This window comes from Chanodichthys erythropterus, chromosome 12 (assembly GCF_024489055.1).
Source record: "Chanodichthys erythropterus isolate Z2021 chromosome 12, ASM2448905v1, whole genome shotgun sequence".
NCBI lineage: Eukaryota > Metazoa > Chordata > Actinopteri > Cypriniformes > Xenocyprididae > Chanodichthys > Chanodichthys erythropterus.
In genome coordinates, this window is record NC_090232.1 from 55,724,894 (window position 1) to 55,746,675 (window position 21,782).

A 21,782-nucleotide genomic window follows, 5' to 3' on the forward strand; every position below is an offset into this window, starting at 1 on the left:
TTTTGTTGTTATTGTTGTTTTTTGCATTACATTATTTTATTATTTTACAGGGAAAAATGTGCATAATTATCATGAAAATAAAATCACGATGCAAAAATCAAAACAGCCCTAAAAGACTCTTTCTTTACACATTTTAATGAAACTGTCTGTTTTGTTATTTCGGGATCACATGTTCATGTCATGTTCCTGACAGTGTGTTGATGTTTTCTGATGAGATCAGAGATATGCAGGACTCAAACAATGGCTCATAATTAAGAAATGACCCATTTTACAGGATTCAGTGAAACATACTAACTTTAAGACTCCCAACCGCACCCCACAGGATCACACACACACACACACACACACACACACACACACACACACACTCATAAACATGCTCGAACAAGATGTTGAGCTGCCCAACTAATAAAATAAAATGTGCTCCGGCAGATTCCAAATTCCTGCTTGAACTGAGCCTAAGGGTCCACACACACACACACACACACACACACACTCATTCATGTTGGTGATGAATCGCTCTTTTGCAAATCTTTGACTATTTTCTCCAAGAAATGCCAAAAGTGTGTCATTCTGTAAAGATGGGGTCAAAGGTCAAACCCTGCAGCGGTCCCTGACCTTGACCTCTGATAACTGAAATCAAGCTGTCACAGCATCAGCCAGTAGAGAAAAGACCGAGAAAGCGGTTACTGATGAATTATGAATTATATCGTCCTGTATAAACCTTTATTCGTGCTTGAGTGACATCAGCATGTCCCAGCGCCTCCGTCTGTCTGTCAACGGATTCCTGGCGTAGTTTCACAAGTCCCGCCTTCTCATGCTCATGTTAGAAAGACTTTCCATGTTCGTCTGTAGCTGTCTCTAAGACCCAATTATGATCTTAAAAACTCACTCTTCAAATAAAGCAGGCTGTATAAACATGATCTTGTACAGATTTGTCTTTTTAAAGTCGGCATGAAAGTTACATTGAGCTCGTCTTTTCTTCTCTATTGTGTCGTATATCGAGTGAAACACTTCTTAAACGAGAATAAATGTAGGGCGGGGCTTGATTCTGTCTGTGGGGAATTGATTGGATGGTTGTGGTTTGCTATTGGTGGATCTCATGTGAGTGACAGGTTGCCCCGCCCTCATCAGCGGAGAAGAGAAGAAGATATTCTGATTCAAGATTACCAGAACATGAATATAACACAACAATGATGTGCAGTATACATAATACACAATCAAAACATGATGTAATTAATATTAGTGAAGCACTCATGATGTTCAGTACAGTGATTTGTCCGCTGGGTGGCGCTAGAGACGGCTGTCAGTCTGACTGATGGAAAGTAGGACAATTACAGTTATTAACAGAGTTTCGTTTCAGTTCAACTAGTTCAATAAGTGTCCTCTCTACGGCTCTAATATGACAGCTTCAGTTCGTCATGCGTGTTCACACTTATTCAAGTCGAAGTGCTTTATAAAGGAGCTCACATGTGACCTGTGACCTGACAGAATCAAGCGCGCTCGCGTGCTCCTGATCTCTGAGAGCGCGCTCAGGAGACTCGCTGAAGCCATGGCGACGGAAGGGCAGAAAGTGGTGCTGATCACCGGCTGCTCGTCCGGCATCGGGCTGGGCATCGCCGTGATGCTCGCGAGGGACGAGATGAAGCGCTACTACGGTAAGACACGAACCGAACCCGAGATTAATAATGACATATAAAGTTTCAGCCCAAACATTGTTACTTGCTTCTTTGCTTGTATTGCCACTTCAGTCAATACAGATACAGAAATAAGATGCAAGAATGTTAGTTTAAATGAGATCAAATGATGCTAATATTAAACATTTAACTGAATTAAAAAATAAATAAATAAATAAAACTGATGAAAACTACAAAAATTAAAATGTAAACTAAAAGTGAAAATATAAAAATGAAATCTAATTTAAAATAGTATTAAATACTGTATTACTATATAATTAATAGCATAGCCCTGTGATTTACACCAGTAAGTGTAGTAACTAAGCTTGATTACCATGGTTAATGATCTGCCCTCTGTCCCTGCTTAGCCTTCAGTGCTTTAATGGCATGACTTACTGATCTCTTGGGTTTTACTAATCTTCACCCTGATATTCCTAATTCTTCTTTTTCATGTTTTATATTTTCCTTTCTTTAAAAAAAGCATTTCTATACATTCAGGAAGTGTGAAACTGCACACACAGACCAGTCACGAGTCAGGTGGCAATAATCACATGGAAAACTGATGTTTTTGATGCCTAAATTTACTGAAATCATTTAACTTTTGAGAAGTATTTTATCAACTGCATATCAGATCAACTCCTGACAAACAAATATTCGAATTATCACTTAACCCTGTGAATTTGGGATGTTTTTTTTTCTTTCAAACGTTTTTATTATAATTTTCCTTATTTTAAAATGATTTGGTAGCACTTTATTTTAAGGTGACGTAGTTACACGTTACTACATGTACTATAGTAATAACAATGGACTATGCATAATTACAAGTAAGTAAACCAAACCCTAACTGTATCTCTAGAGTAAGTACATGCAGTTACAGTTCTTCAGAATTGATAAAACACTAAAACACAATCTCTGAACCAAATTCTCAATAGCCTAAACCGGGGGTATTCAACTAAAATTTAAAGAGGTCCAGTTAGAGAAAATTTCTTGAAGCAAAAGTCTGGAAGATCATAATGTCTAACTAGTTAGTGTGATATATATTATATTCATTATAAGTAGCCTAGTAGTTGTATCAATATATGCATGTAATTAGTTCCCGACTGTCAAATCAAATGAATTCTGTTCAATTCAAAAATGTTTTGACTATATTTATTGTCACGTAAAATAGAACTGAACAAATATGAATGTAGATATAATGTTCTCTCATTAGCTAAATAAAATAGAGCTACATTTCAAAATAAGAGAAAACAAATAAACAAAAAATTGTGCATGTTCAAACTTAAGCATGTTCTGACTTAAGTAAAGTTGGCCACATATTCACAGATTCGAATTTCCCGGATCAATAATCAGTGAGCCAAATTACACAAATAACAGCTCTTTTCAATCGGAGTGACGTAGACAAGCAGCTACAACCCAATTTACCTCAAAACACACTGCATTGTAGGGCTGGATGATTAAAATCTCGATTTTTCAGAACAATTGACCGATTCACAATTTCGATTTGTTTTTTTGTTTTTACCGTTTAACTAGTCACCTTAAAAACTTAACTACAATATGATTTAAGTAACGTTCTCTTTATTAACAATCTGGTTAAATAAAGTTAAGTTCCAAGTGCACCACACATGAAGTGATCAGCGTAGTGTAACTGTAAAACAATTTGTTAAATATAAATATGTCTGAAATATTAAGACAAATGTTGTACAAACTTATCTTAAACACATCCTACTCAGAAATAAAATATAAATATTTTTAAAATATAAAATAAGAAAATTAAAAATCTTTCTTTACAAAAATATCAATAGATAACCCCAGTAATAGGCTGTTATTAACAGCACATGCTTAGTAAAACCAGAACACAACCGCAGCTTTCAGCCTGTCACCATCATGCAAACATGAAATATCAAACAGGTTTACTGGGTTTTGCATTCTATTGCACTATTCGTCCTATTGTTTTTATGTTTGGCGGACATGTTTAGGTGTTGCACTTGTCTCGCGTCTTTTGCAGTGTCTCGACCATGAAATGGCATTGTAAAAACACAGTGGTCAAGTAAAAGAAAAAAGTAAAAGCTCAACTCATGTTGAATAACTTTGCCTTTTTTCCTCATTGCACTGCCTGCATCTCATTTTTATAACGCAATAACGGATTTCTGAATGAACAGCCGCTTAAGAATAGAGATGTGTCTACGTTCATAGAGCGTCACATGAGAGCGGTTCATTAATTCACTCATTCTGTAAAACAGTAAACAAGTTCAGACACTGTCTGCAAATCTCATGTGCTCTTTTTTGGAAACTCTCATTCTCATGCACTAAAACACATCTCACGCTGTGATGCACTTGTGTTTCAAAACGCTAAACACAATGACTCAAAACTGTACGCACTCATTTCTAATGATGTGATCAAACCAGCTGTACGAAATAAGCCAGCTCAAAGTGCACAGGTGAACTGAATCATGATACCAACAATAGATGGAAACAATCTGAGAGGGAGAGTATAGCTGCGTCCGAAATCGCATACTACATGAGTAGGTACTACATTTGAATTTGAACGTACTTCCCGACCGTTAAAACAGTACGTTCTATATAGTATGAATATGAGTAGTATGAATGGAATTCGGACGTACAACATCCGCCATGTTAATGTTGTCACTTGTCATGCGTCGTCACAACAGCGCGCAAATTTAAATATGTCAAAGTATAATCACCTATTTAGCTAGGAAATTTTACCTCAGAATAAAAATACATCTGTGAATATCACGACAGAGGCTGATTTGAAGCAACGAAATTAAGCAATTTATTGTTAAAATGAATGCATATAAAAATACACGAGAAACAAAAGACATGAATCAATAAACAAACTTGAATACATTATATATAAATAGTGTGTAGATAGACAGAGAGGGCGAGAGAAATGCACAACATGGCCTAAATATTATATACAATATATACAAATAAATACAATGATAATAAAAACTACAAACTGTGAGCCCTATAAACTACTGCTGCCTGAATGTTGCTGTCCGTTAAGTTTTCTAATCTCATTAAACTGCTTAACAACGAACGTCTCCGTTAAATAAAACAGTGTTAGCAAGCAGATGTAACTTATCTCGACCTGTTGGTTAGCTTGATGTGCTGTCAGTAATAATGATTAAACATCTTTTTACAACCGACTCTTAATCTTCTCATTACATTGTTTAAACTTTCAATAAGTCAGCCGTTTACTTACATTATGTTAAACAAGTGCAATTTAACCACAATAAACACCGTTTTTCCCTGAGGTACTGAAGGACTTGAATGAGCTGCATATCGCCGCTTTCCGCCATTTTTGAATTATGAAGAATCCTCTCTCCTGTGGCATCACGGGATAGCGCAGCGTCCATCGAATGCCTACTACAGAATTCGGGCGGAAGCAGTAGGTCATCCGGGTACTTCTCGCCTACTGTTTTTCGAATACTATGAATTCGGACATACTACTCGCCTCGCATACTGTTTTTCGCATACTATATAGTAGGGGAAGTATGCGATTTCGGACGCAGCAGTTGTGTCCGATTTTCATAAAAGTTGACAAGCTTCTTTAGAGTCATAAGGTGCATAAGCAGGGACGGACTGGGACTAAAAAACGGCCCTGGACTTTGACTAGGCCGGCCCAAAGCAATCAGTGTGCGGAAACTCATTTAGCGGCTTCAGTATCTAAAATCCGCAATTTTTTTCTCTAGCCTTCTCAGCCCCACCATTTTCTTTCCATTTTTTATTGTGAAACACCATGTGATTACTGAGGCGTAAAACTCGTTAGCACCAACTAGTGGCTGATTTCTTTCAAAATTATTTCAGATCTCTAGGACCACGAGTCGAACATGCCCACCAAGTTTCCTTCCAATCGGCCTCCGTTAACCTTGTCTAATAGGTGCTCAAACTTCATTGGCCGATGCCGGCCATGTTTTTTGAGATACGCCAATATCCTCATAGACTCTCATGCCCCCTTGGACCAAGACACTGCATGCCAAATTTCGGACTAATGGTTGCATAGTTACAGTTTTTTCAAGTTATAGCGCCACCTAGAGTCCAATCAACGTGATGTTTTTGACGTGACCAAAAATTGAGCCCATACACATGTGTACCAAGTTTGGTGCAAATATCTCATTTTGTTCTTGAGTTATAGCCATTTTAGTAAAAGTGGCTCCGCCCTCATTGTACGTTTTGGCGCCCCTTAGCGACCGTGAATCAAAATTGCAAAATAATATACAGACTCCAGAGAACATTTCTGCACTGGTTTGGTTCTGTTCGGGTCAAAAACCTAGGACTAGTTCGCTAAAGTAGGTTTTTCAAAAAAAAAAAAATACCCCAAAATTTAGAGGACTCCAACGATATAAGACACTTGAGTCTACGCCTAATGATCAGGAGTTATGAGCCATTTCCTACTTTTGACTGCTGTAGTGTCCCCATCAGGCCGGTCGGGGTGAGACTTGGTGTCGTTGTAGACGGTGTGAGTACGACAAGCCCTCAAAGTTTCAAGTCTCTACGACTCTACGAGTTTGGTCTGCCCGATCGCTTTTAGGGGAGAATGCTGATCCTTGGAAAATTGAACAATTACAATAGAGTTTCAGCGCTGGGTCATTCTACAGAAACGTCCACTTCTGGTATGACAAAATGTCTTAAAATGTATTTCTTTTTCTAACATTTAAACTTAGACCACATTATTATATTACACTTGGACTTTGTGAATACACATAAATGACAGCTTAATGATTTTTTTTTTTTTTGTACATTTATTTAAAGACTGCATGTCCCCTTTTTTTGTCACTGGTGTTACCTTACTTCTCTGGCATTTTTAAACGTTTTTATGAAATATTATTTTGTAGTTTTTTCAGCACATGCAGTCAGAGTTACAAAATAATAATGATAATGCAAAAATAAGGATTTTTTGTGTTTTTTTTATTTTAATCAGGTTAGTTAAAAGTGTGATTGAATGATGTTAATTCAACCATGTATTTGCTATAACAATGAAAATATTTGAAAAACAGTTATGAAAAGTAATGATGCAATCCTTTACATCTTAATTCTTGAGTGTAGCAGAATTCAATTGATGTAAAATTATCATCATGTCACATATGACACATTGTATTTAATGTGACAGACAAAAAACAGTAACAGTGACACAATGAATCTCCAGTGACATACACAAGACCAAAGATCCTTAATTTTTCAACTATAATTAAGTAGATTGGGCTAAATTTTTACATTTGGTGTACAATAAAAGACTATCATTGATACTTAGTGAAAACAGTCAGTAAAAGATCATTTTTTAACATTTTAAAACTGTCTGTAAAATACGCTGTCTGTAAAGTCGCTGCACTGAATTTAGCCATATATCCTTAATTTAGCCATTTCTAACCAAAGGAAGATTAACAATGAGAAAGAAAAGTTATAATCATGTAATCTTAGTGCTATTTTATGCAAAAGAACTAAATGAACAGCTTTAAATAAAGTTTATCTATAAACGGGTAACACCAGTGACAATTTTCATGAAAAATGCATTTTACAAAATGGCTGCTGCAGGTGTCAATCCACATGTTGTCAATCATGATATATTCACTAAATCAAGTAGTTTAATCCATTTGTATTCTAGTTTTTTTTAATTCCCTAGCAATAAAGTAGGTCACACCAGTGACTTCAACTAAAAAAAGCTTCATATGAAATTATGGTTTTCTAATTAAATGTCTGATAATTGAAAAGAGATAGAGGACTTTCCATTTGCCTTTCTTCATTGATCTTCAGGAAACAGGAAGAAGGAAGTCAAGTGATGTCATCAGTGTGATTTTTTCTTTCAAAATAAGAGATTTTTGTTAAAGGTAACACCAGTGACACAACACCAGGGGACCACTACATTCATGATATATTTTATAATATTTATTTGGCATTTGTTTTTTTTTTTTATGTCATTTACATTATATATTTGATATTTATGCATACATTATTGTAATTAAAATGGTAGAAAACCCTGTTTCTGAGCTCAAAATAAAGCCCTTTCCCTCTGTACATGACTGTGGGGACGAGCACTTCTGTGGCGCTTGGAATTTTTATAATTAATTAAAAAACAATTATTGCACATTCATGGCTCAAGAAGGTTTAATTGTTCAAATGACATATTGTTTCATTTTAAAATATATAAAAAATTGTAATCCTAAAGTGTATTTCAAGTTTAATACTTCTGTAAAGTCTAGGGACAGAAAAGTGGACGTTTCTGTAGAATGATTCTTGTAAACTCCTAATAACAGTAATAATAATATGTTTAATTTATATAGCGCTTTTCCCAAGATCAAGGATGCTTCACAATAGCAGTAAGGAATAAACAATCATTTCACACACAATTACTTTAGGAACAGTAGACATACTAGTCGCAATACGGTCAAAAAACAAACAGAAACCATAACATTGTATTACAGACGGCATAGAAAGGTGGACAGTTGAAGCACAAGTCCGGTGCATGTGACTAATGGTACTCAAGGAAGCATTATGACTGCTATACAGAGTTTTGGAAAAAGTTTAACACATTATGAACGGTACTACTGTTTAAACAGGTTTTGAGTTTAGACTTGAATGGTCCCACTTTACATTAGGTGGCCTTAACTACTATGTACTTACATATAATGTACTTATTGTGTTCGTATTGTATTGTAAAACACTTTTGCTGGTATTGAAGTGGATATGGGTAAGGTTAGGGACAGGTTTGGGTAGGTTTAAGGGTAGGGGTAAGGTGTAAAGGAACGGTCAACAGTGTAATTAAAAATCTAATTACAGAAATTTAGTACAGATGTAATTACATGCAGGTTTTTTTTATAAAATATAAGGGCAATGTAAAAACATGTATGTACACAATAAGTGCATTGTATCAAATCTCGGCACACATAGAAGTTCAATGCCAGAAGGATCGGAGAGGTCGAGAGGGAATATAAGGAGAAAGTAAATCAGAGAGATAGGAAGGAGCAAGTCCATTGAGTGATTTAAACAATATGAGGACACAGGTAACCAATAACAATACTATGCTATACTTGCAGAGTATACAATACACAATTTATTCACCTTACTACTATAAGTTGTTATTTAATTTGTTACGTAACTGTAAAATTAATTTACTGTGTTACAATATACTTTTCTTTTTTTCTGTAACTGCATGCTCTGGATTCTCTGTTCTCCATTTTTTGATGCAGTGTCTAATGAATGATCTCTAGTGCTAATATTTTGACTGGCTGTGTGTATGATCTGAAAGCAGTGTTTGATTCTGAGCACAGATAAATTGTTTGATTTTGCCAGAAGAGTCAGATGTTCTCTGAATGCAGTTTGTCTTTAAGGTTTTTATGAAAGTGTGTGATGGTTTCGAGAAATGTGTTTTAGCAATCTTAGCAAAAAACTGTAATATTACTCCATACTTATTTGAGTAAGTACAATGTAACTATGTTTCCTTAAAATAAAGTGTAGCAATTATTTATTTTAATTTTAGCTTTTCATTAAACTCAAACTCCCTGCAGTTCCTTCATGAACCCCAGTCTGGGAAACCCTGACGTAATGTAATGTTTAATGCACCTGACGACAAAGAATGGAATATATTTACTTTCTCTTCATATTTTATATCAATATGGTACAATATTATCCTATTCAATTCAGGTCAAAAGTAATCTAAAAGTATTCAGATTATATAACCTTAAATGTGTAATGTATGGATCACCTGCAGTTTTTGTAATGTAATTGGGAATCAGTAATGGATTACACGTTATAAGCACTGCACACACACATATGTTACACCATGTCATTGGAGTGATAATGAGCTTTATGAATCATCAGTGACAGATGGATATGAGTTGCGTGTCTAAATCTCTCAGTCATTGGATGACTAATTCTCTCTGTTCTCTGCACTCTCTCAGTCATAGCTACGATGCGGGATCTGAAGCGCAAGGATAAGTTGGTTGAAGCGGCTGGAGACGCGTACGGTCGAACTCTGTCTCTGCTCACGCTGGACGTCTGCAGCGACGAATCTGTCAAACAGTGTGTCGACAGCATCAAAGATCGACATATAGACATACTCAGTGAGTACAAACACACACACACTGAGCCGCGTCTCAAGTGGATTGTGTTCATCCGTGCTTAGGTTTAGATGACTGATTTAGACAAAGCAGATAAAATTAGTCTTTAGGTTCAGAGTTAATCCGAGCATCAGTTTCTATTTTCAACCTTGAGCCTCATCCAGTGTTCATCTGTCTGTTACATAATCACACATAACTGTCTGTAACAGAACAGATATACTGTTACTAACGAATCCTGAATCATCAGAGATGCAGCGCTCATGTTTTACAGTGATCAGCAAACAGATCTCATGAATCTGTAACTCACAGTTATTTCTCTGTGAGAAATACAGCTGGAAGAGAACAAGTAAAATAGAGAAAATAAAGGGATGAAACATAAATCAAGTAATTAAGAAGAATGATGTGACAATGACAAACCAATTTAAAGGCCTGTTCACACCAAGATTAATTTTTGCTGCAATAAACATTTTAATTTGAATGACCGTCAGTTAGTGCATCTGTTTAGACTGCATTCTGTACTCTTGTTTGATAAACATCATCTGAAAACATGTGAATGGTGTTTAACTGTGTTTCGTCTCGGTTTAGAAATGGAATGTTGTGTCCCCTTGTGTGTGTTTAGGGTAATTACAACATACAACAAACATAAAAATATTAACAAAAAAAGAATGTATATCAGCATCTTGATAATCAAACAGCATATATTATACTGCTTTTGCATAAGTGCCACCTACTGTCCGAGAGTGAAATTGTATTTTCATTCAGCCCGTCTTCCATCTTTCTCGCTTTAGTCTGAACAGAGATATCTATGAAAACTTGTTTCAGCTACTGAATAAAAAAAAGGTAATTGTGACTTTTTATTCTCACAATTCTGACTTTCCTTCCGAGTTTATATCTCACAGTTCGGACTTTATTTTGTAATTGCAAGACGCAAATTCAGAATTGTGAGAAAAAGAGTCAGAATTGTGAGATAAAAAGTCGCAAATACCTCTTTCATTTTTTATTCTGTAGCAGAAGCTTAGAACATTTGTGTTGGTGTGAGCAGGCCTTAAATCCATTCACAGCAGTAGTGAAGTGCCTGTGATCTGCGTGTTTGTAGTCAATAACGCTGGCGTCGGTCTGGTGGGGCCGGTGGAGGGTCTCAGTATGGAAGACATGAAGCAGGTGTTCGAGACCAATTTCTTTGGTGCGGTGCGCATGATTAAAGAGGTCATGCCCGACATGAAGAGGAGACGCTCTGGACACATCGTCGTCATCAGCAGCGTGATGGGACTGCAGGGTAAACACTGACCATTTATTCACTTCACCGTGAGCATTTCTTGTGTTTAAGGATTCTTCCTAAGGTACTTCCTCTACTTGAGGATTGCTGTCCTGATCAGTTAGACACACATATGTTTCTTCTTGAAGAACAGCAGAAGTTCTCTTACCTTTCATGTGGATGAAGACAGAAGATCTGCTGAATGACAAACATGTGGAAACATCAGTGTTCAGAAACATTCACAACTCAAAAGTTATAAAACCGTGGTAAGATACATACCTCTGTGTCGTGGGTTGGTCTTCACAGGTGTGACGTTTAATGATGTCTACTCCGCGTCAAAGTTCGCCATAGAGGGATTCTGTGAGAGTCTGGCCATCCAGCTGCTCAAGTTTAATGTCACGTGAGTCTCACTGCACTCTAAATACCTTTTACTATTAAGCTAATTTATACACTTCCTCTCATTTGATGTTCAGTATCTAACGCTCTTTGGCTCTTTACATCAGCGATCAAACACCATGAACATTAGCAGAATCACATGAGTGTGTAAGTGCAGTGATGTTGTGTGAGGGGTCTCTCTAGTTGTGTGGAGGGCCTGTTATGGGTACAAACCCAAAAAAAGATCAAAGATAGGGCATGTTTACACCTGGTATTAAGATGCATTTTGGTTGATCAGATCAGAAGTGGATGACGCAAAATGCAGGTGTAAACGGGGTGTAAAACTTTTTGAGCCTGTCCACTTTCGACCACTTCCAGAGGTAGTCGAAAACGCTTTATACTGGATTGCTTTCATAGTGAAGACGCTTATGTGATTGAATGTGTTCAAACAACCTCAAAAAAAGGTCACCTACTGACCTAACGCATAAACATTATGGGAAGCGCGCTAGCCAGTTGGGATTTAAACTTTGTCGGCTGAAGACCCAAGACCCAAAAAAATGAAAAACGTACCAAGCACAATGTTCACAAACCATTCCTGATTTCTAACACACACTCACACTCTAAATCACCAGAGTTAAATCAACTCTTCTTGGAGTACATACAGTCCCTCTCTATATAGTGTTAAAGTTAATGAGATAATTAAGTGATGATTGATCAGTAGTGATGAACACCTGCTGTTAACAAGCAGAATCACTAAAGAAAACTATAACTGACTTCTGCACCAGTCTTAGATGAAATCAACTGAAGATATAATACATTATATCTCTCAAAATCTCAGCAGAGGATGATTTTCTTTTCTTCAGTGATTCTGCTTGTTAACAGCAGGAGTTCATCACTAATGCTCATTCATCACTTAATTATCTCATTAACTTTAACTCTGCTTCAGTGTTGCTTTAACACTATTTAAAGAGGGACCATATGTACTCTGAGCAGAGTCGATTTAACTCTGATGATTTTGCTGTATAGTGGTACTCCAGCAAGGGCCACAAGATTACTAAAAATTACTTAAAATGAGTAAAAACAAAGCATTTAAATTAGCTAAAGCAACTAGAAATCAAGATATAAGCTGAACAACAGTTTCATTTGTCCTTCAAAAAACAAAACAAAAAAAATTAATTGAAGAGCCAGGATTCCTGGTTCATGAGCCGGTGTGCCTCAAGCACCAGTGGCTCTGGGCTGCACATACTTCCCCTGAGGTGGCTCACTCTGAACCTTCTGTGTCCTCTGACGCCATTGTTATGGCCATGGGGGCTGACTCTGAACTCCATGTGCCTCCTGTCAGATCTGCTATGGCCTCTGTGTTCATTTTCATGGCCATGGAGACCCCCATAGTCTTCTGTTTCACTATGGTGCCCAGCTCCATCGGCTCCTATGCAGTGGTCTCCAGCGTTGCTGGCTCCTCTGTGGTGGTCCCCTGCTTTGCTGGCTTTTTGTGCTGGTTCCTTAGTGGTGGTCTCCAGCTCAGTTGGCTCCACTGTGATGGTTTCTAGCTTGGCCCTGGATCCAACTCAGCCTGCTTCACCCTGGCACCATGCTCTGCCTGCTCCGCCATGATCCCTTGCCAAGCCTCAGTCTCCAGACCCCTTCCACATCATGGGCCTGGCCCTATATCCCAACCTCTAGTCTGCCTCCGCTCCACCACCCACTTGGACTTTTGTGTTTTGTTTGTTGGATTGTTGTGAAGTTTCTGAAATCCGCTCATAAGGTGGAGTCTTTGTAGTTGTCTTGTTGATTTGTCTTGATTGTTCCCAGTTGTGTCTTGTTAGCTTGTTACCCCTTGTGTGTATACAGTCCTTGTGTTTCCCTTGTGCCTTGTCAGTCGATGTTTGCTGTCAATTGTAGATGGTCCTGCTCTTTGGTTCATGTTTCTTGTGTTTCCTGGTTTTTCTCGTTTATGTTTGTTTCTTTGTTTAATAAAAACCCCTGCACCTAGATCCACATCTCTGCCTGCCATCTCTTCAGCTCCTGCTTCATTACAGATCTATGGTGATGCTTCTCATCTCTCCGTCTGTTTGTCTGTCAGTTTGTCGATGATCGAGCCCGGGCCTGTACACACTGAGTTTGAGATGAAGATGATCGCAGACGTTTCTAAGAAAGAGTTTGCTGGAACTGATGCCGAGACACTTCAACATTTTAGGACCTACTACCTGCCCAGCGCAGTGAACATCTTTCAAGGCCTGGGCCAAAGACCCAAGGACATTGCCAAGGTCAGAACACATGTGAATTAAGGCCTGTTCACACCAAGGACAATAACTATAAGGATAACTATAACCATAAAGTTTTAAAGGTGCTCTAGAATTTAAAATTGAATTTACCTTGGCATAGTTAAATAATTAGAGTTCTGTACATGGAAATCACATACAGCGAGTCTCAAACACCATTGTTTCCTCCTTCTTATGTAAATTTGATTTGTGCAAAAGACCTCTGAAGAACAGGCCAATCTCAACATAACACTGACTGTGATGCAACACATCGCTTCGCTTCAGAAGGCCTTTATTAACCCCCCGGAGCCGTGTGGAGTATGTTTATTATGGATGGATGTGGATGGAGACACTTTCTTCAGCTCATACTCATGACCCCTGTTTACTGCCATTATAAAGATTGGATGCATCAGGATATTTTTTAATATATCTCCGATTATGTTCATCAGAAAGAAGAAAGTCATATACACCTAAGATGGCTTGAGGGTGAGTAAAGGTTGGGCTAATTTTCATTTGAAAGTGAACTAATCCTTTAAAGCATCAGACGATGGAGTAAAAATTGTGTACACTTCGACGAAACAGAACATTATCATCCATTATAAGTTACTGTTTTAATTATCCTTAGAGTTATTAAAGATACAATTAGAGTTATGATATAGTTATCATTATTATAGTTATAGTCATCATTATTATATTTATTGTTCTTGGTGTGAAATTTAGTAAAAGAACAATGTCATCGCATGAGTTCTCTTTAACAAGGTAATGAGAATTTAAATGAAAGGACTCACTCTCTCTGTCTCTGAAGGTCACTAAGAAGGTGATTGAGTCGCCTCGTCCTCAATTCCATAACCTGACGAATCCTCTGTACACTCCGATTGTGGCGCTGAAGTATGCGGACGACACGGGCAACCTGTCTGTTCACACCTTCTATCACATGCTGTATAACCTGGGAGGAGTCATGGATGTTAGTGTGAGACTCATTAAGTACCTGACCTGTGGATGCTTACGGAGACGAACCATCTCACCAGTCTAACACACACACCTCCTGAGGAAACTTACAAAGACCAATCATCTCGTCTAACAGATGCACACAAACATGCAGTAACGTACCTGTGTGTGAACACTGTGCTTCTCTATTCACTGGACAGCATCTATTTTTTGCCATACTGCATTTACACCGAAAGTGTCCAGTGAATCACTCCAAAACACACACAAACACTCTCTCTCAAACTCAAACGCATGCACACTAAAACAGATGATGTTTGTTTTTAACTATAAAATATTTTATTTATTTTTTTGTCTTTGTACAGATTAAACTCTAGACAAGTATTGCTTTCTTGTAACCTAAACCTTTTAGAGTAACTCACATAAGCTGTTAAGATTTCATTTTATAATTTAAGACAGCATATTAAGCAGTATTTTAGTGTATATTTTTGAGGATAGGAAACGTTGTTAGTGGGGCAGAACACTAATGAAGGACAGAAGACAATCATTCCCAAAGAAGAGATGTTGATGAAGATGTTCCAGTGATGAAGGCAGCAGATTGAGCTCTGAAGCTCCTGAAAGAGCGCAGATAGTGTGAAAAAATAACTGATTAACTGGAGACGTGATTTATTTTTGATTACATATCTCCTACTATTTGATGTGTCTATTTAAATGTTTTAAACCTTGTATGTTATGATACATGAATGAGTATAAACTCTATGAATGAAATGACCTGAACTCGGGTCATCTGAAGCGTAAGCTCGTTGGAACATTGCCTATGAGGCTATCTGCTCTGATAATTAAAAGGTATTTAAAGAAATGCTATCATTTTAATAAAAAAAAGCATATTTGTTAAATGAAAACTATGAAGGGAACATAATTGCATTAATATGGAATTCTCTGGGATCGGCTGGCAGCTCCCTTCACGCAGAACTGTCATCATCTTAAAGTCTGTAATATGCACAGTATTACAAACTCATAGCAGTATTGTCACTGTTGCAACATTAATGCAAAGACTGGTAGTTGTGTACAGTGTGGCCTTGGTTTGATCATTTTGATTGGTCAGGATTAGTTATAACATATGCTTGAATGCGGGATGCCATGAGATTAAAGGGTTAGTTCACCCAAAAATGAAAATTATGTCATTAATTACTCACCCTCATGCCGTTCCACACCTGTAAGACCTTCGTTAATCTTTCCGAACACACATTAAGATATTTTTGATGAAATCCGATGGCTCAGTAAGGCCTGCATAAACAATGACATTTCCTCTCTCAAAATCCATTAATGTACTAAAAACATATTTAAATCAGTTCATGTGAGTACAGTGGTTCAATATTAATATTATAAAGCCACGAGAATATTTTTGGAGCGCCAAAAAAAACAAAAATAACGACTTATAAAGTGATGGCCGATTTCAAAACACTGCTTCAGGAAGCTTTGGAGCGTTATGAATCTTTTGTGTCATGATCATGATTTGGATCGCGTGTCAAACCGCCAACGGCTGAAATCATGTGACTTTGGCGCTCCGAACCGCTGATTCAACACACTCATTCATAACGCTCCCAAGCTTCCTGAAGCAGTGTTTTGAAATCGGCCATCACTTTATAAGTCGTTATTTTTGTTTTTTTTGGCGCTCCAAAAATATTCTCGTGGCTTTATAATATTAATATTGAACCACTGTACTCACATGAACTGATTTAAATATGTGTTTAGTACATTAATGGATCTTGAGAGAGGAAATGTCATTGCTGGCTATGCAGGCCTCACGGAGCCATCGGATTTCATCAAAAATATCTTAATTTGTGTTCCGAAGATGAACAAAGGTCTTACGGGTGTGGAACGACATGAGGGAGAGTAATAAATGACAGAATTTTCATTTTTGGGTGAACTAACCCTTTAGTACATGCTATATTTTTAAAACGTATTAAACTCACAACAATATTATGTATCTCTCATGACTTTATATCCCATATTGATGAATAAGTTATATAAATAATGTTTGTCTTATGGTGATACAAGCAGGGGATTTGCTGAATGAGTAGCTGTGTAGACTATACTGTGACATCTGGTGAAATAAAACCACCCGCCGGTAAATTCGAGCAACGGTCTGCGTGCCACATAAGCTACAAACAAGTAGAAAATAATTTCTTTGTAGATTATACAACAGCAAACAGAAAACAGACAGAAAAGGTAATAAGCGATATTTGAGAAACAAGCTAATAAATTGTTACGAATGGGAGGCTCAGGCAGGAGATCCAAGTGCAGCGTTTTATTAAGAATGCGAATGGTCGTACAGGCAGGGTCAATCAGGAACAAACAGGAGCAGCAAAGGACAGGCAGGGTCGTAGTCAGGGTACAGGCGGTAGGTCACAAGGCAGGCAGATATAACTCACAGGTTGGTATACAAAGCAAGGATCAGGACAGGCAGCAACGGATCAAAAACAGGAACAGACAAGGTCGAGAACAGACAGGCAAACAGGGAATAAACGCTCGGAAATTGTACACTGGGGAAACAATACTTCGCGGTCGGGTGGTGTGTGTGGAAGTCCTTTATAGTCCAGGTAATGAGCTGCAGCTGGGTGTGGTGATCAGTGATTAGTGTGAAGTGTGTGCAGGTGAGTGACAGAGAGGATGATGGGAGATGTAGTCCAGGAACAGTGACAGGAACAGACGGTGATCATGACATAAATAGACCCATAGCGGAACTAACTTCACGTGATTTCAGATTCTTGTGAAAAGGCTAATTGATTTGACATTTGTTAAGTCTTTAAAATGTCATCTTCTCATCTATTAAGTGTAAGCAGTCTTTATTACATAATTAACTAAAGGCGTTTATCCAGTTATATCACGTGACAAACAATGAAGTTCACTTATTCTTATTCTGCGTCACTCACAATGCGTTCCAAACGGGATCGCCCTCCAAAGGGCACTTCGGAGTGAAAACAATCATGGCCGCCATATTTAAGGGTCGTTCCAAACTGAAGTGCTTCTGAATGAAGGATTTCGAAGGGTACAACTGATCAGAGTATGTGAGCGGTGCGGAGTGGGAGCGGAGCGAGGAGCGGAGTTGCGTGATTTTGCCAGGTGCGAGGAGCGGATTTTTTAAATGTCGGAGCGTTGTGATTTTCTCTCGCTCCGAAACGCTCCACTATCGCTCAATTACCAATCACGAGCCAGGAGTCCCAGGACCAAACCACTGTCAGGAGACGGAGGGGGAATCAAAATGTTTCTAATCATATTTTGCATTCGTTTGCATTTGTATTGTTTTATTAGTACTTTCACAAACATTTATATAAAGTATATATCATGTAATTAATTTATCACATGATTTTAATTACATTTTTACCGACCCCTCGCGATTTCCACCTGTGCATCTCCATTAAATGATGGACGATTTTATAAGTTGGTAATAAGCAGTAAGCACAGGTAAAGAGAGACAGAAAAAATGGAGTTTCTGAAATATTACCGTGAAGAAGGGGAAAAAAAATATAAATGTATTATAAAAGGTAGTGATGACAAAGGAGAACGCGAGTGCGGGGAGGTGATTGCAACGTCAAAAGATTCATTGTGGAATCTTAAAAGGCATGTGTCAAGGAAACACGATAAAGTTTTTCGCTCACACGTGGAAAAAAAATCTGAAGGTCGGTATTATTCAGCTTGAACAACCTAAACCACCAATGCAGAATTAATACATTTGTAAATATTGTATTGGCATTTAGGCTAGGCCTACTTATTATTTACATTTAATTTTAGCGCCATATTTATGTTCAATTTACATTTTTTGCAGAGAAAAAATCACAGGAAACATGTAAAGAGACACAGAGCAGTAAATTTAAAGGCTTCTTTCAACAAAGAACGACAAAATAAATATTTCACAGGAGAGGAAGAGTGAACTAGACCAGGCTTTCTTTAAAATGATTTACATGGACTATGAGCCACTCACCAAAGGAGAAAGAAAAGGGATGCGCTATTTTGCGAACATTGCACAGCCTGGCTACACCCCACCTTGCTATAGCACGGTCCGTGACACACTCATGCCACATGCTTTATTAGAGTTGGAGAATAAATTGCGCGTTCTGCTACAGAACTGCAATGGACTCTCAGTGGCCCTTGATATTTGGACGAGCCGACGAGGTCACAGTTTTCTGGAGTATCGTGGGAAGTTTTGTAGATGAAAACTTTCAAGGCCACACTGTTCTGCTGAGTTGTGAACACATTCAGGGACACCACACAGCGAAGCACATTTATGAAAAATATGAGGAGGTCCTGAGACGCTGGAATATTCAGCGTGGTGTGATCAGAGTAGTAACTGATAGCGCCAGCAATATGGTAAAAGCCTTCAATCTGCCTGGTTTAGCGAATTCGGGGATCAGCTGGACCAAGATCTCGGGGACAGGGAGACAGATGGTGAGGGTGATGCTCCAGATGTTGCACTCCTGCAGCTCCATGCAGACCAGCTGGCCATCCAATTGAACATGATGGTAGAGAACTACGTCACAAAATCAAATCTTCACCTAAGATGTCCGATCCACTTACTCCAACTTGCAATTAAAGACGCAATTGCGAAGCACAATGCAATCAATTCAATAATCAACAAGGTTGGAAAAGCAGTCAAAACAATCAGAAAAAGCACACTGAACACAGAGGAAATAGACAAATTAGGTGTTCGTCCCACAACTGCATGCGCAACCAGATGGAACAGTCAGTTGCGGATGATCGAGTCGGTGCTGAAAATGTTTGAGAAGGACACGCTTTGGCAAAATAGGCTGACGTCGATCACAGATGATGGGAAAATCACATGCAATGATGTCCTCCTTCTTAAAGGCTTAGTGAGAGTACTCACACCATTTGCTGAACTGACAGACAGTTTACAAAAGGAGCTGGGAAACCTGGGGATGATCCTACCGGCAGTTGCAGAAATACACAGAATGATGTCTGATGTTTCCAGTGACACTCCACTGGAAATAGCCGCATTCGCAGAAACTCTAGCTGAGAACTTTGAGACTCGTTATCAAAGGTTTTATGTGACACTCACGTTATTCTGGCTGCATTATTAGATCCACGCTTCAAGAACGAGTGGATTGCAAGAGATGAAAAGGCAAGTAATTAATTACACAAAGGCATAGCATTCAGAAATTAACCATGGTTTATTAAAATAAAATAAAAAATAAAATGTATGCTAACTTACAATAATGCTAAAAATAATACAGTAGGCCTACATGTATGAAAACTCATTATTATTATTCTAAATAATCATAGCTAATTGTATTGTTCTTGTAGGTTCAAGGCAAACAGATTGAGATCCGTGAGTTGTTAGTTCATCAAACAGAACTTCTCTGCAGTGTAAATAAAAAAGTAACATCCCTTTCCCTTGTCGCTGACCCTGTGACTGTCCCTGACCCTGTCCCTGAGCCATCGAGCGCAAAAAAAGTCAAGTCAATGTTCCAGTCATACGCAACTGTGACCTGTTCGTCTTCTACAACACTAGACGTAAGAGGAGAAGTCGAGCAATACCTTGGAATGCCAAGATTGAACACCGAAGTTGACGACGTCCTTCGCTTCTGGAAAGAAAATTCTAATGTACTGCCACAACTTTCACAAATTGCAAGACGCATATTTAGCATTCCCAGCGGCTCGGCCAGCGTGGAAAGGGTGTTTTCTATTGCTGGTCTGATGTCCAGCAATAATCGCATGTGCTTGGCACCTGCCACTCTGCAAAAGCTCGTTTTTCTAAAAGTTAACGCAGCACTGGAGATTTAGCTTCGCTCCCTAATGTTCAACCTGCCAGCATTTTTTTTCCTGTTCATAGTAGGCCTATTTCTCAATATTAATATAGGCTAAAAGTTGGCTAAAAGAGATCTTTATTTTTTCGTTTGGCAATTTGTTTAACTTCATATTTTAGTTTGTGATTTATTTATTTTATTTAATGTAAAGTTTTTCGTTTGATAATTTAATATAATGTTTTTCATTTGATAATTTATTTTTTAAAATAGCCTATGTTTAACCAGCCAGCATTTTTTTCTGTTCATAGTAGGCCTATTTCTCAATATAGGCTATAAGTTGGCTAAAAGGGATCTATATTTTTTCGTTTGGCAATTTGTTTAACTTCATATTCTAGTTTGTGATTTATTTTATTTAATGTAATGTTTTTCGTTTGATAATTTAATATAATGTTTTTCAATTGATACTTTATTTAATTTAGCCTCATTCAACAGTTATTTTTTTATTTTGCTGTGCTTAAAAGTGAGCTATTGGTTTGGGGCTGTTCAGTGTTCAAAATTCCAATAAAGTATGGATGTTCTTCTCTTAGTACTGCGTATTCGTTTTACACTACATGCATCTTCTGATCAGAGACTGGTGTTATTAAAAAAATAAATAAAAATACCGTGGAGCGAAAACGGAGCGAGACTATAAGGACGGAGTGGGGGAGGGAGCGAGGAGCGGAAAATTGTACACCCAGAGCGGAGCTTGAGCGGAGTAATTATGAAATACTTTGAGCGTGGAGCGCTAATTCTTCCCGCTCAGCTCCGCTCACATACTCTGCAACTGATGGACACTTCGGACCCCCATGATCCTTTGCACAAGGAAGTTGTTTGACGTCACAGAATGGGTACAGGAGGCTTGGAGTTCGATTTTACCTATAAACGTACATAGGATGAATTCACGTTGATTGGGACACTATTTCCAATTCATCTCGATGGCAAAAAGTGTCCCAATCACCCTGATTCACCCCATAGTATTTTCTACTGTAAGATTTATACAAGTTAGATTTGGTACATTATTATGGTCAAAATTACATTGTACTTCAACAAAAATACTTTACAGCTCAGACACAATACATCATATTTAAGGTAAAAGACCGGCAGTAGCTGTTAATGTTAACAATAAATGAATGCGTATAAATACAAAAAGTAAACCAGGGGGAAAAAAAGACGAAGGCACCTCCTTTTTTTGACCCCTACACCCTTCATACCTTTGAAGCTCTCACCCCGGAGGGTAAACACTTTGAAGGGATTAGGGCATAGGGATCAGCCCTTCCTAATGGAACGCAGGGCCAGACGGAATAGTGTCCTCTTCATACTCGCGTTTTCTTGTTTCTACGGAGAATTAACTAAAAAAAAGAACGATTTAAAATTTGTCTTAGATTAAAACA

General features: G+C 37.9%; 1 protein-coding gene across 1 annotated transcript; it reads left to right on the top strand.

Moving 5' to 3' along the window:
- The first annotated feature begins 1,552 nt into the window (after window positions 1-1,552).
- Window positions 1,553-14,675, top strand: rdh8b (retinol dehydrogenase 8b). The gene is made up of 6 exons (XM_067404254.1): window positions 1,553-1,658; window positions 9,593-9,754; window positions 10,848-11,027; window positions 11,313-11,406; window positions 13,465-13,648; window positions 14,448-14,675. Exons 1-6 carry the CDS (start codon window positions 1,553-1,555, stop codon window positions 14,673-14,675), a joined length of 954 nt encoding a protein of 317 aa, XP_067260355.1.
- Window positions 14,676-21,782: the final 7,107 nt, after the last annotated feature.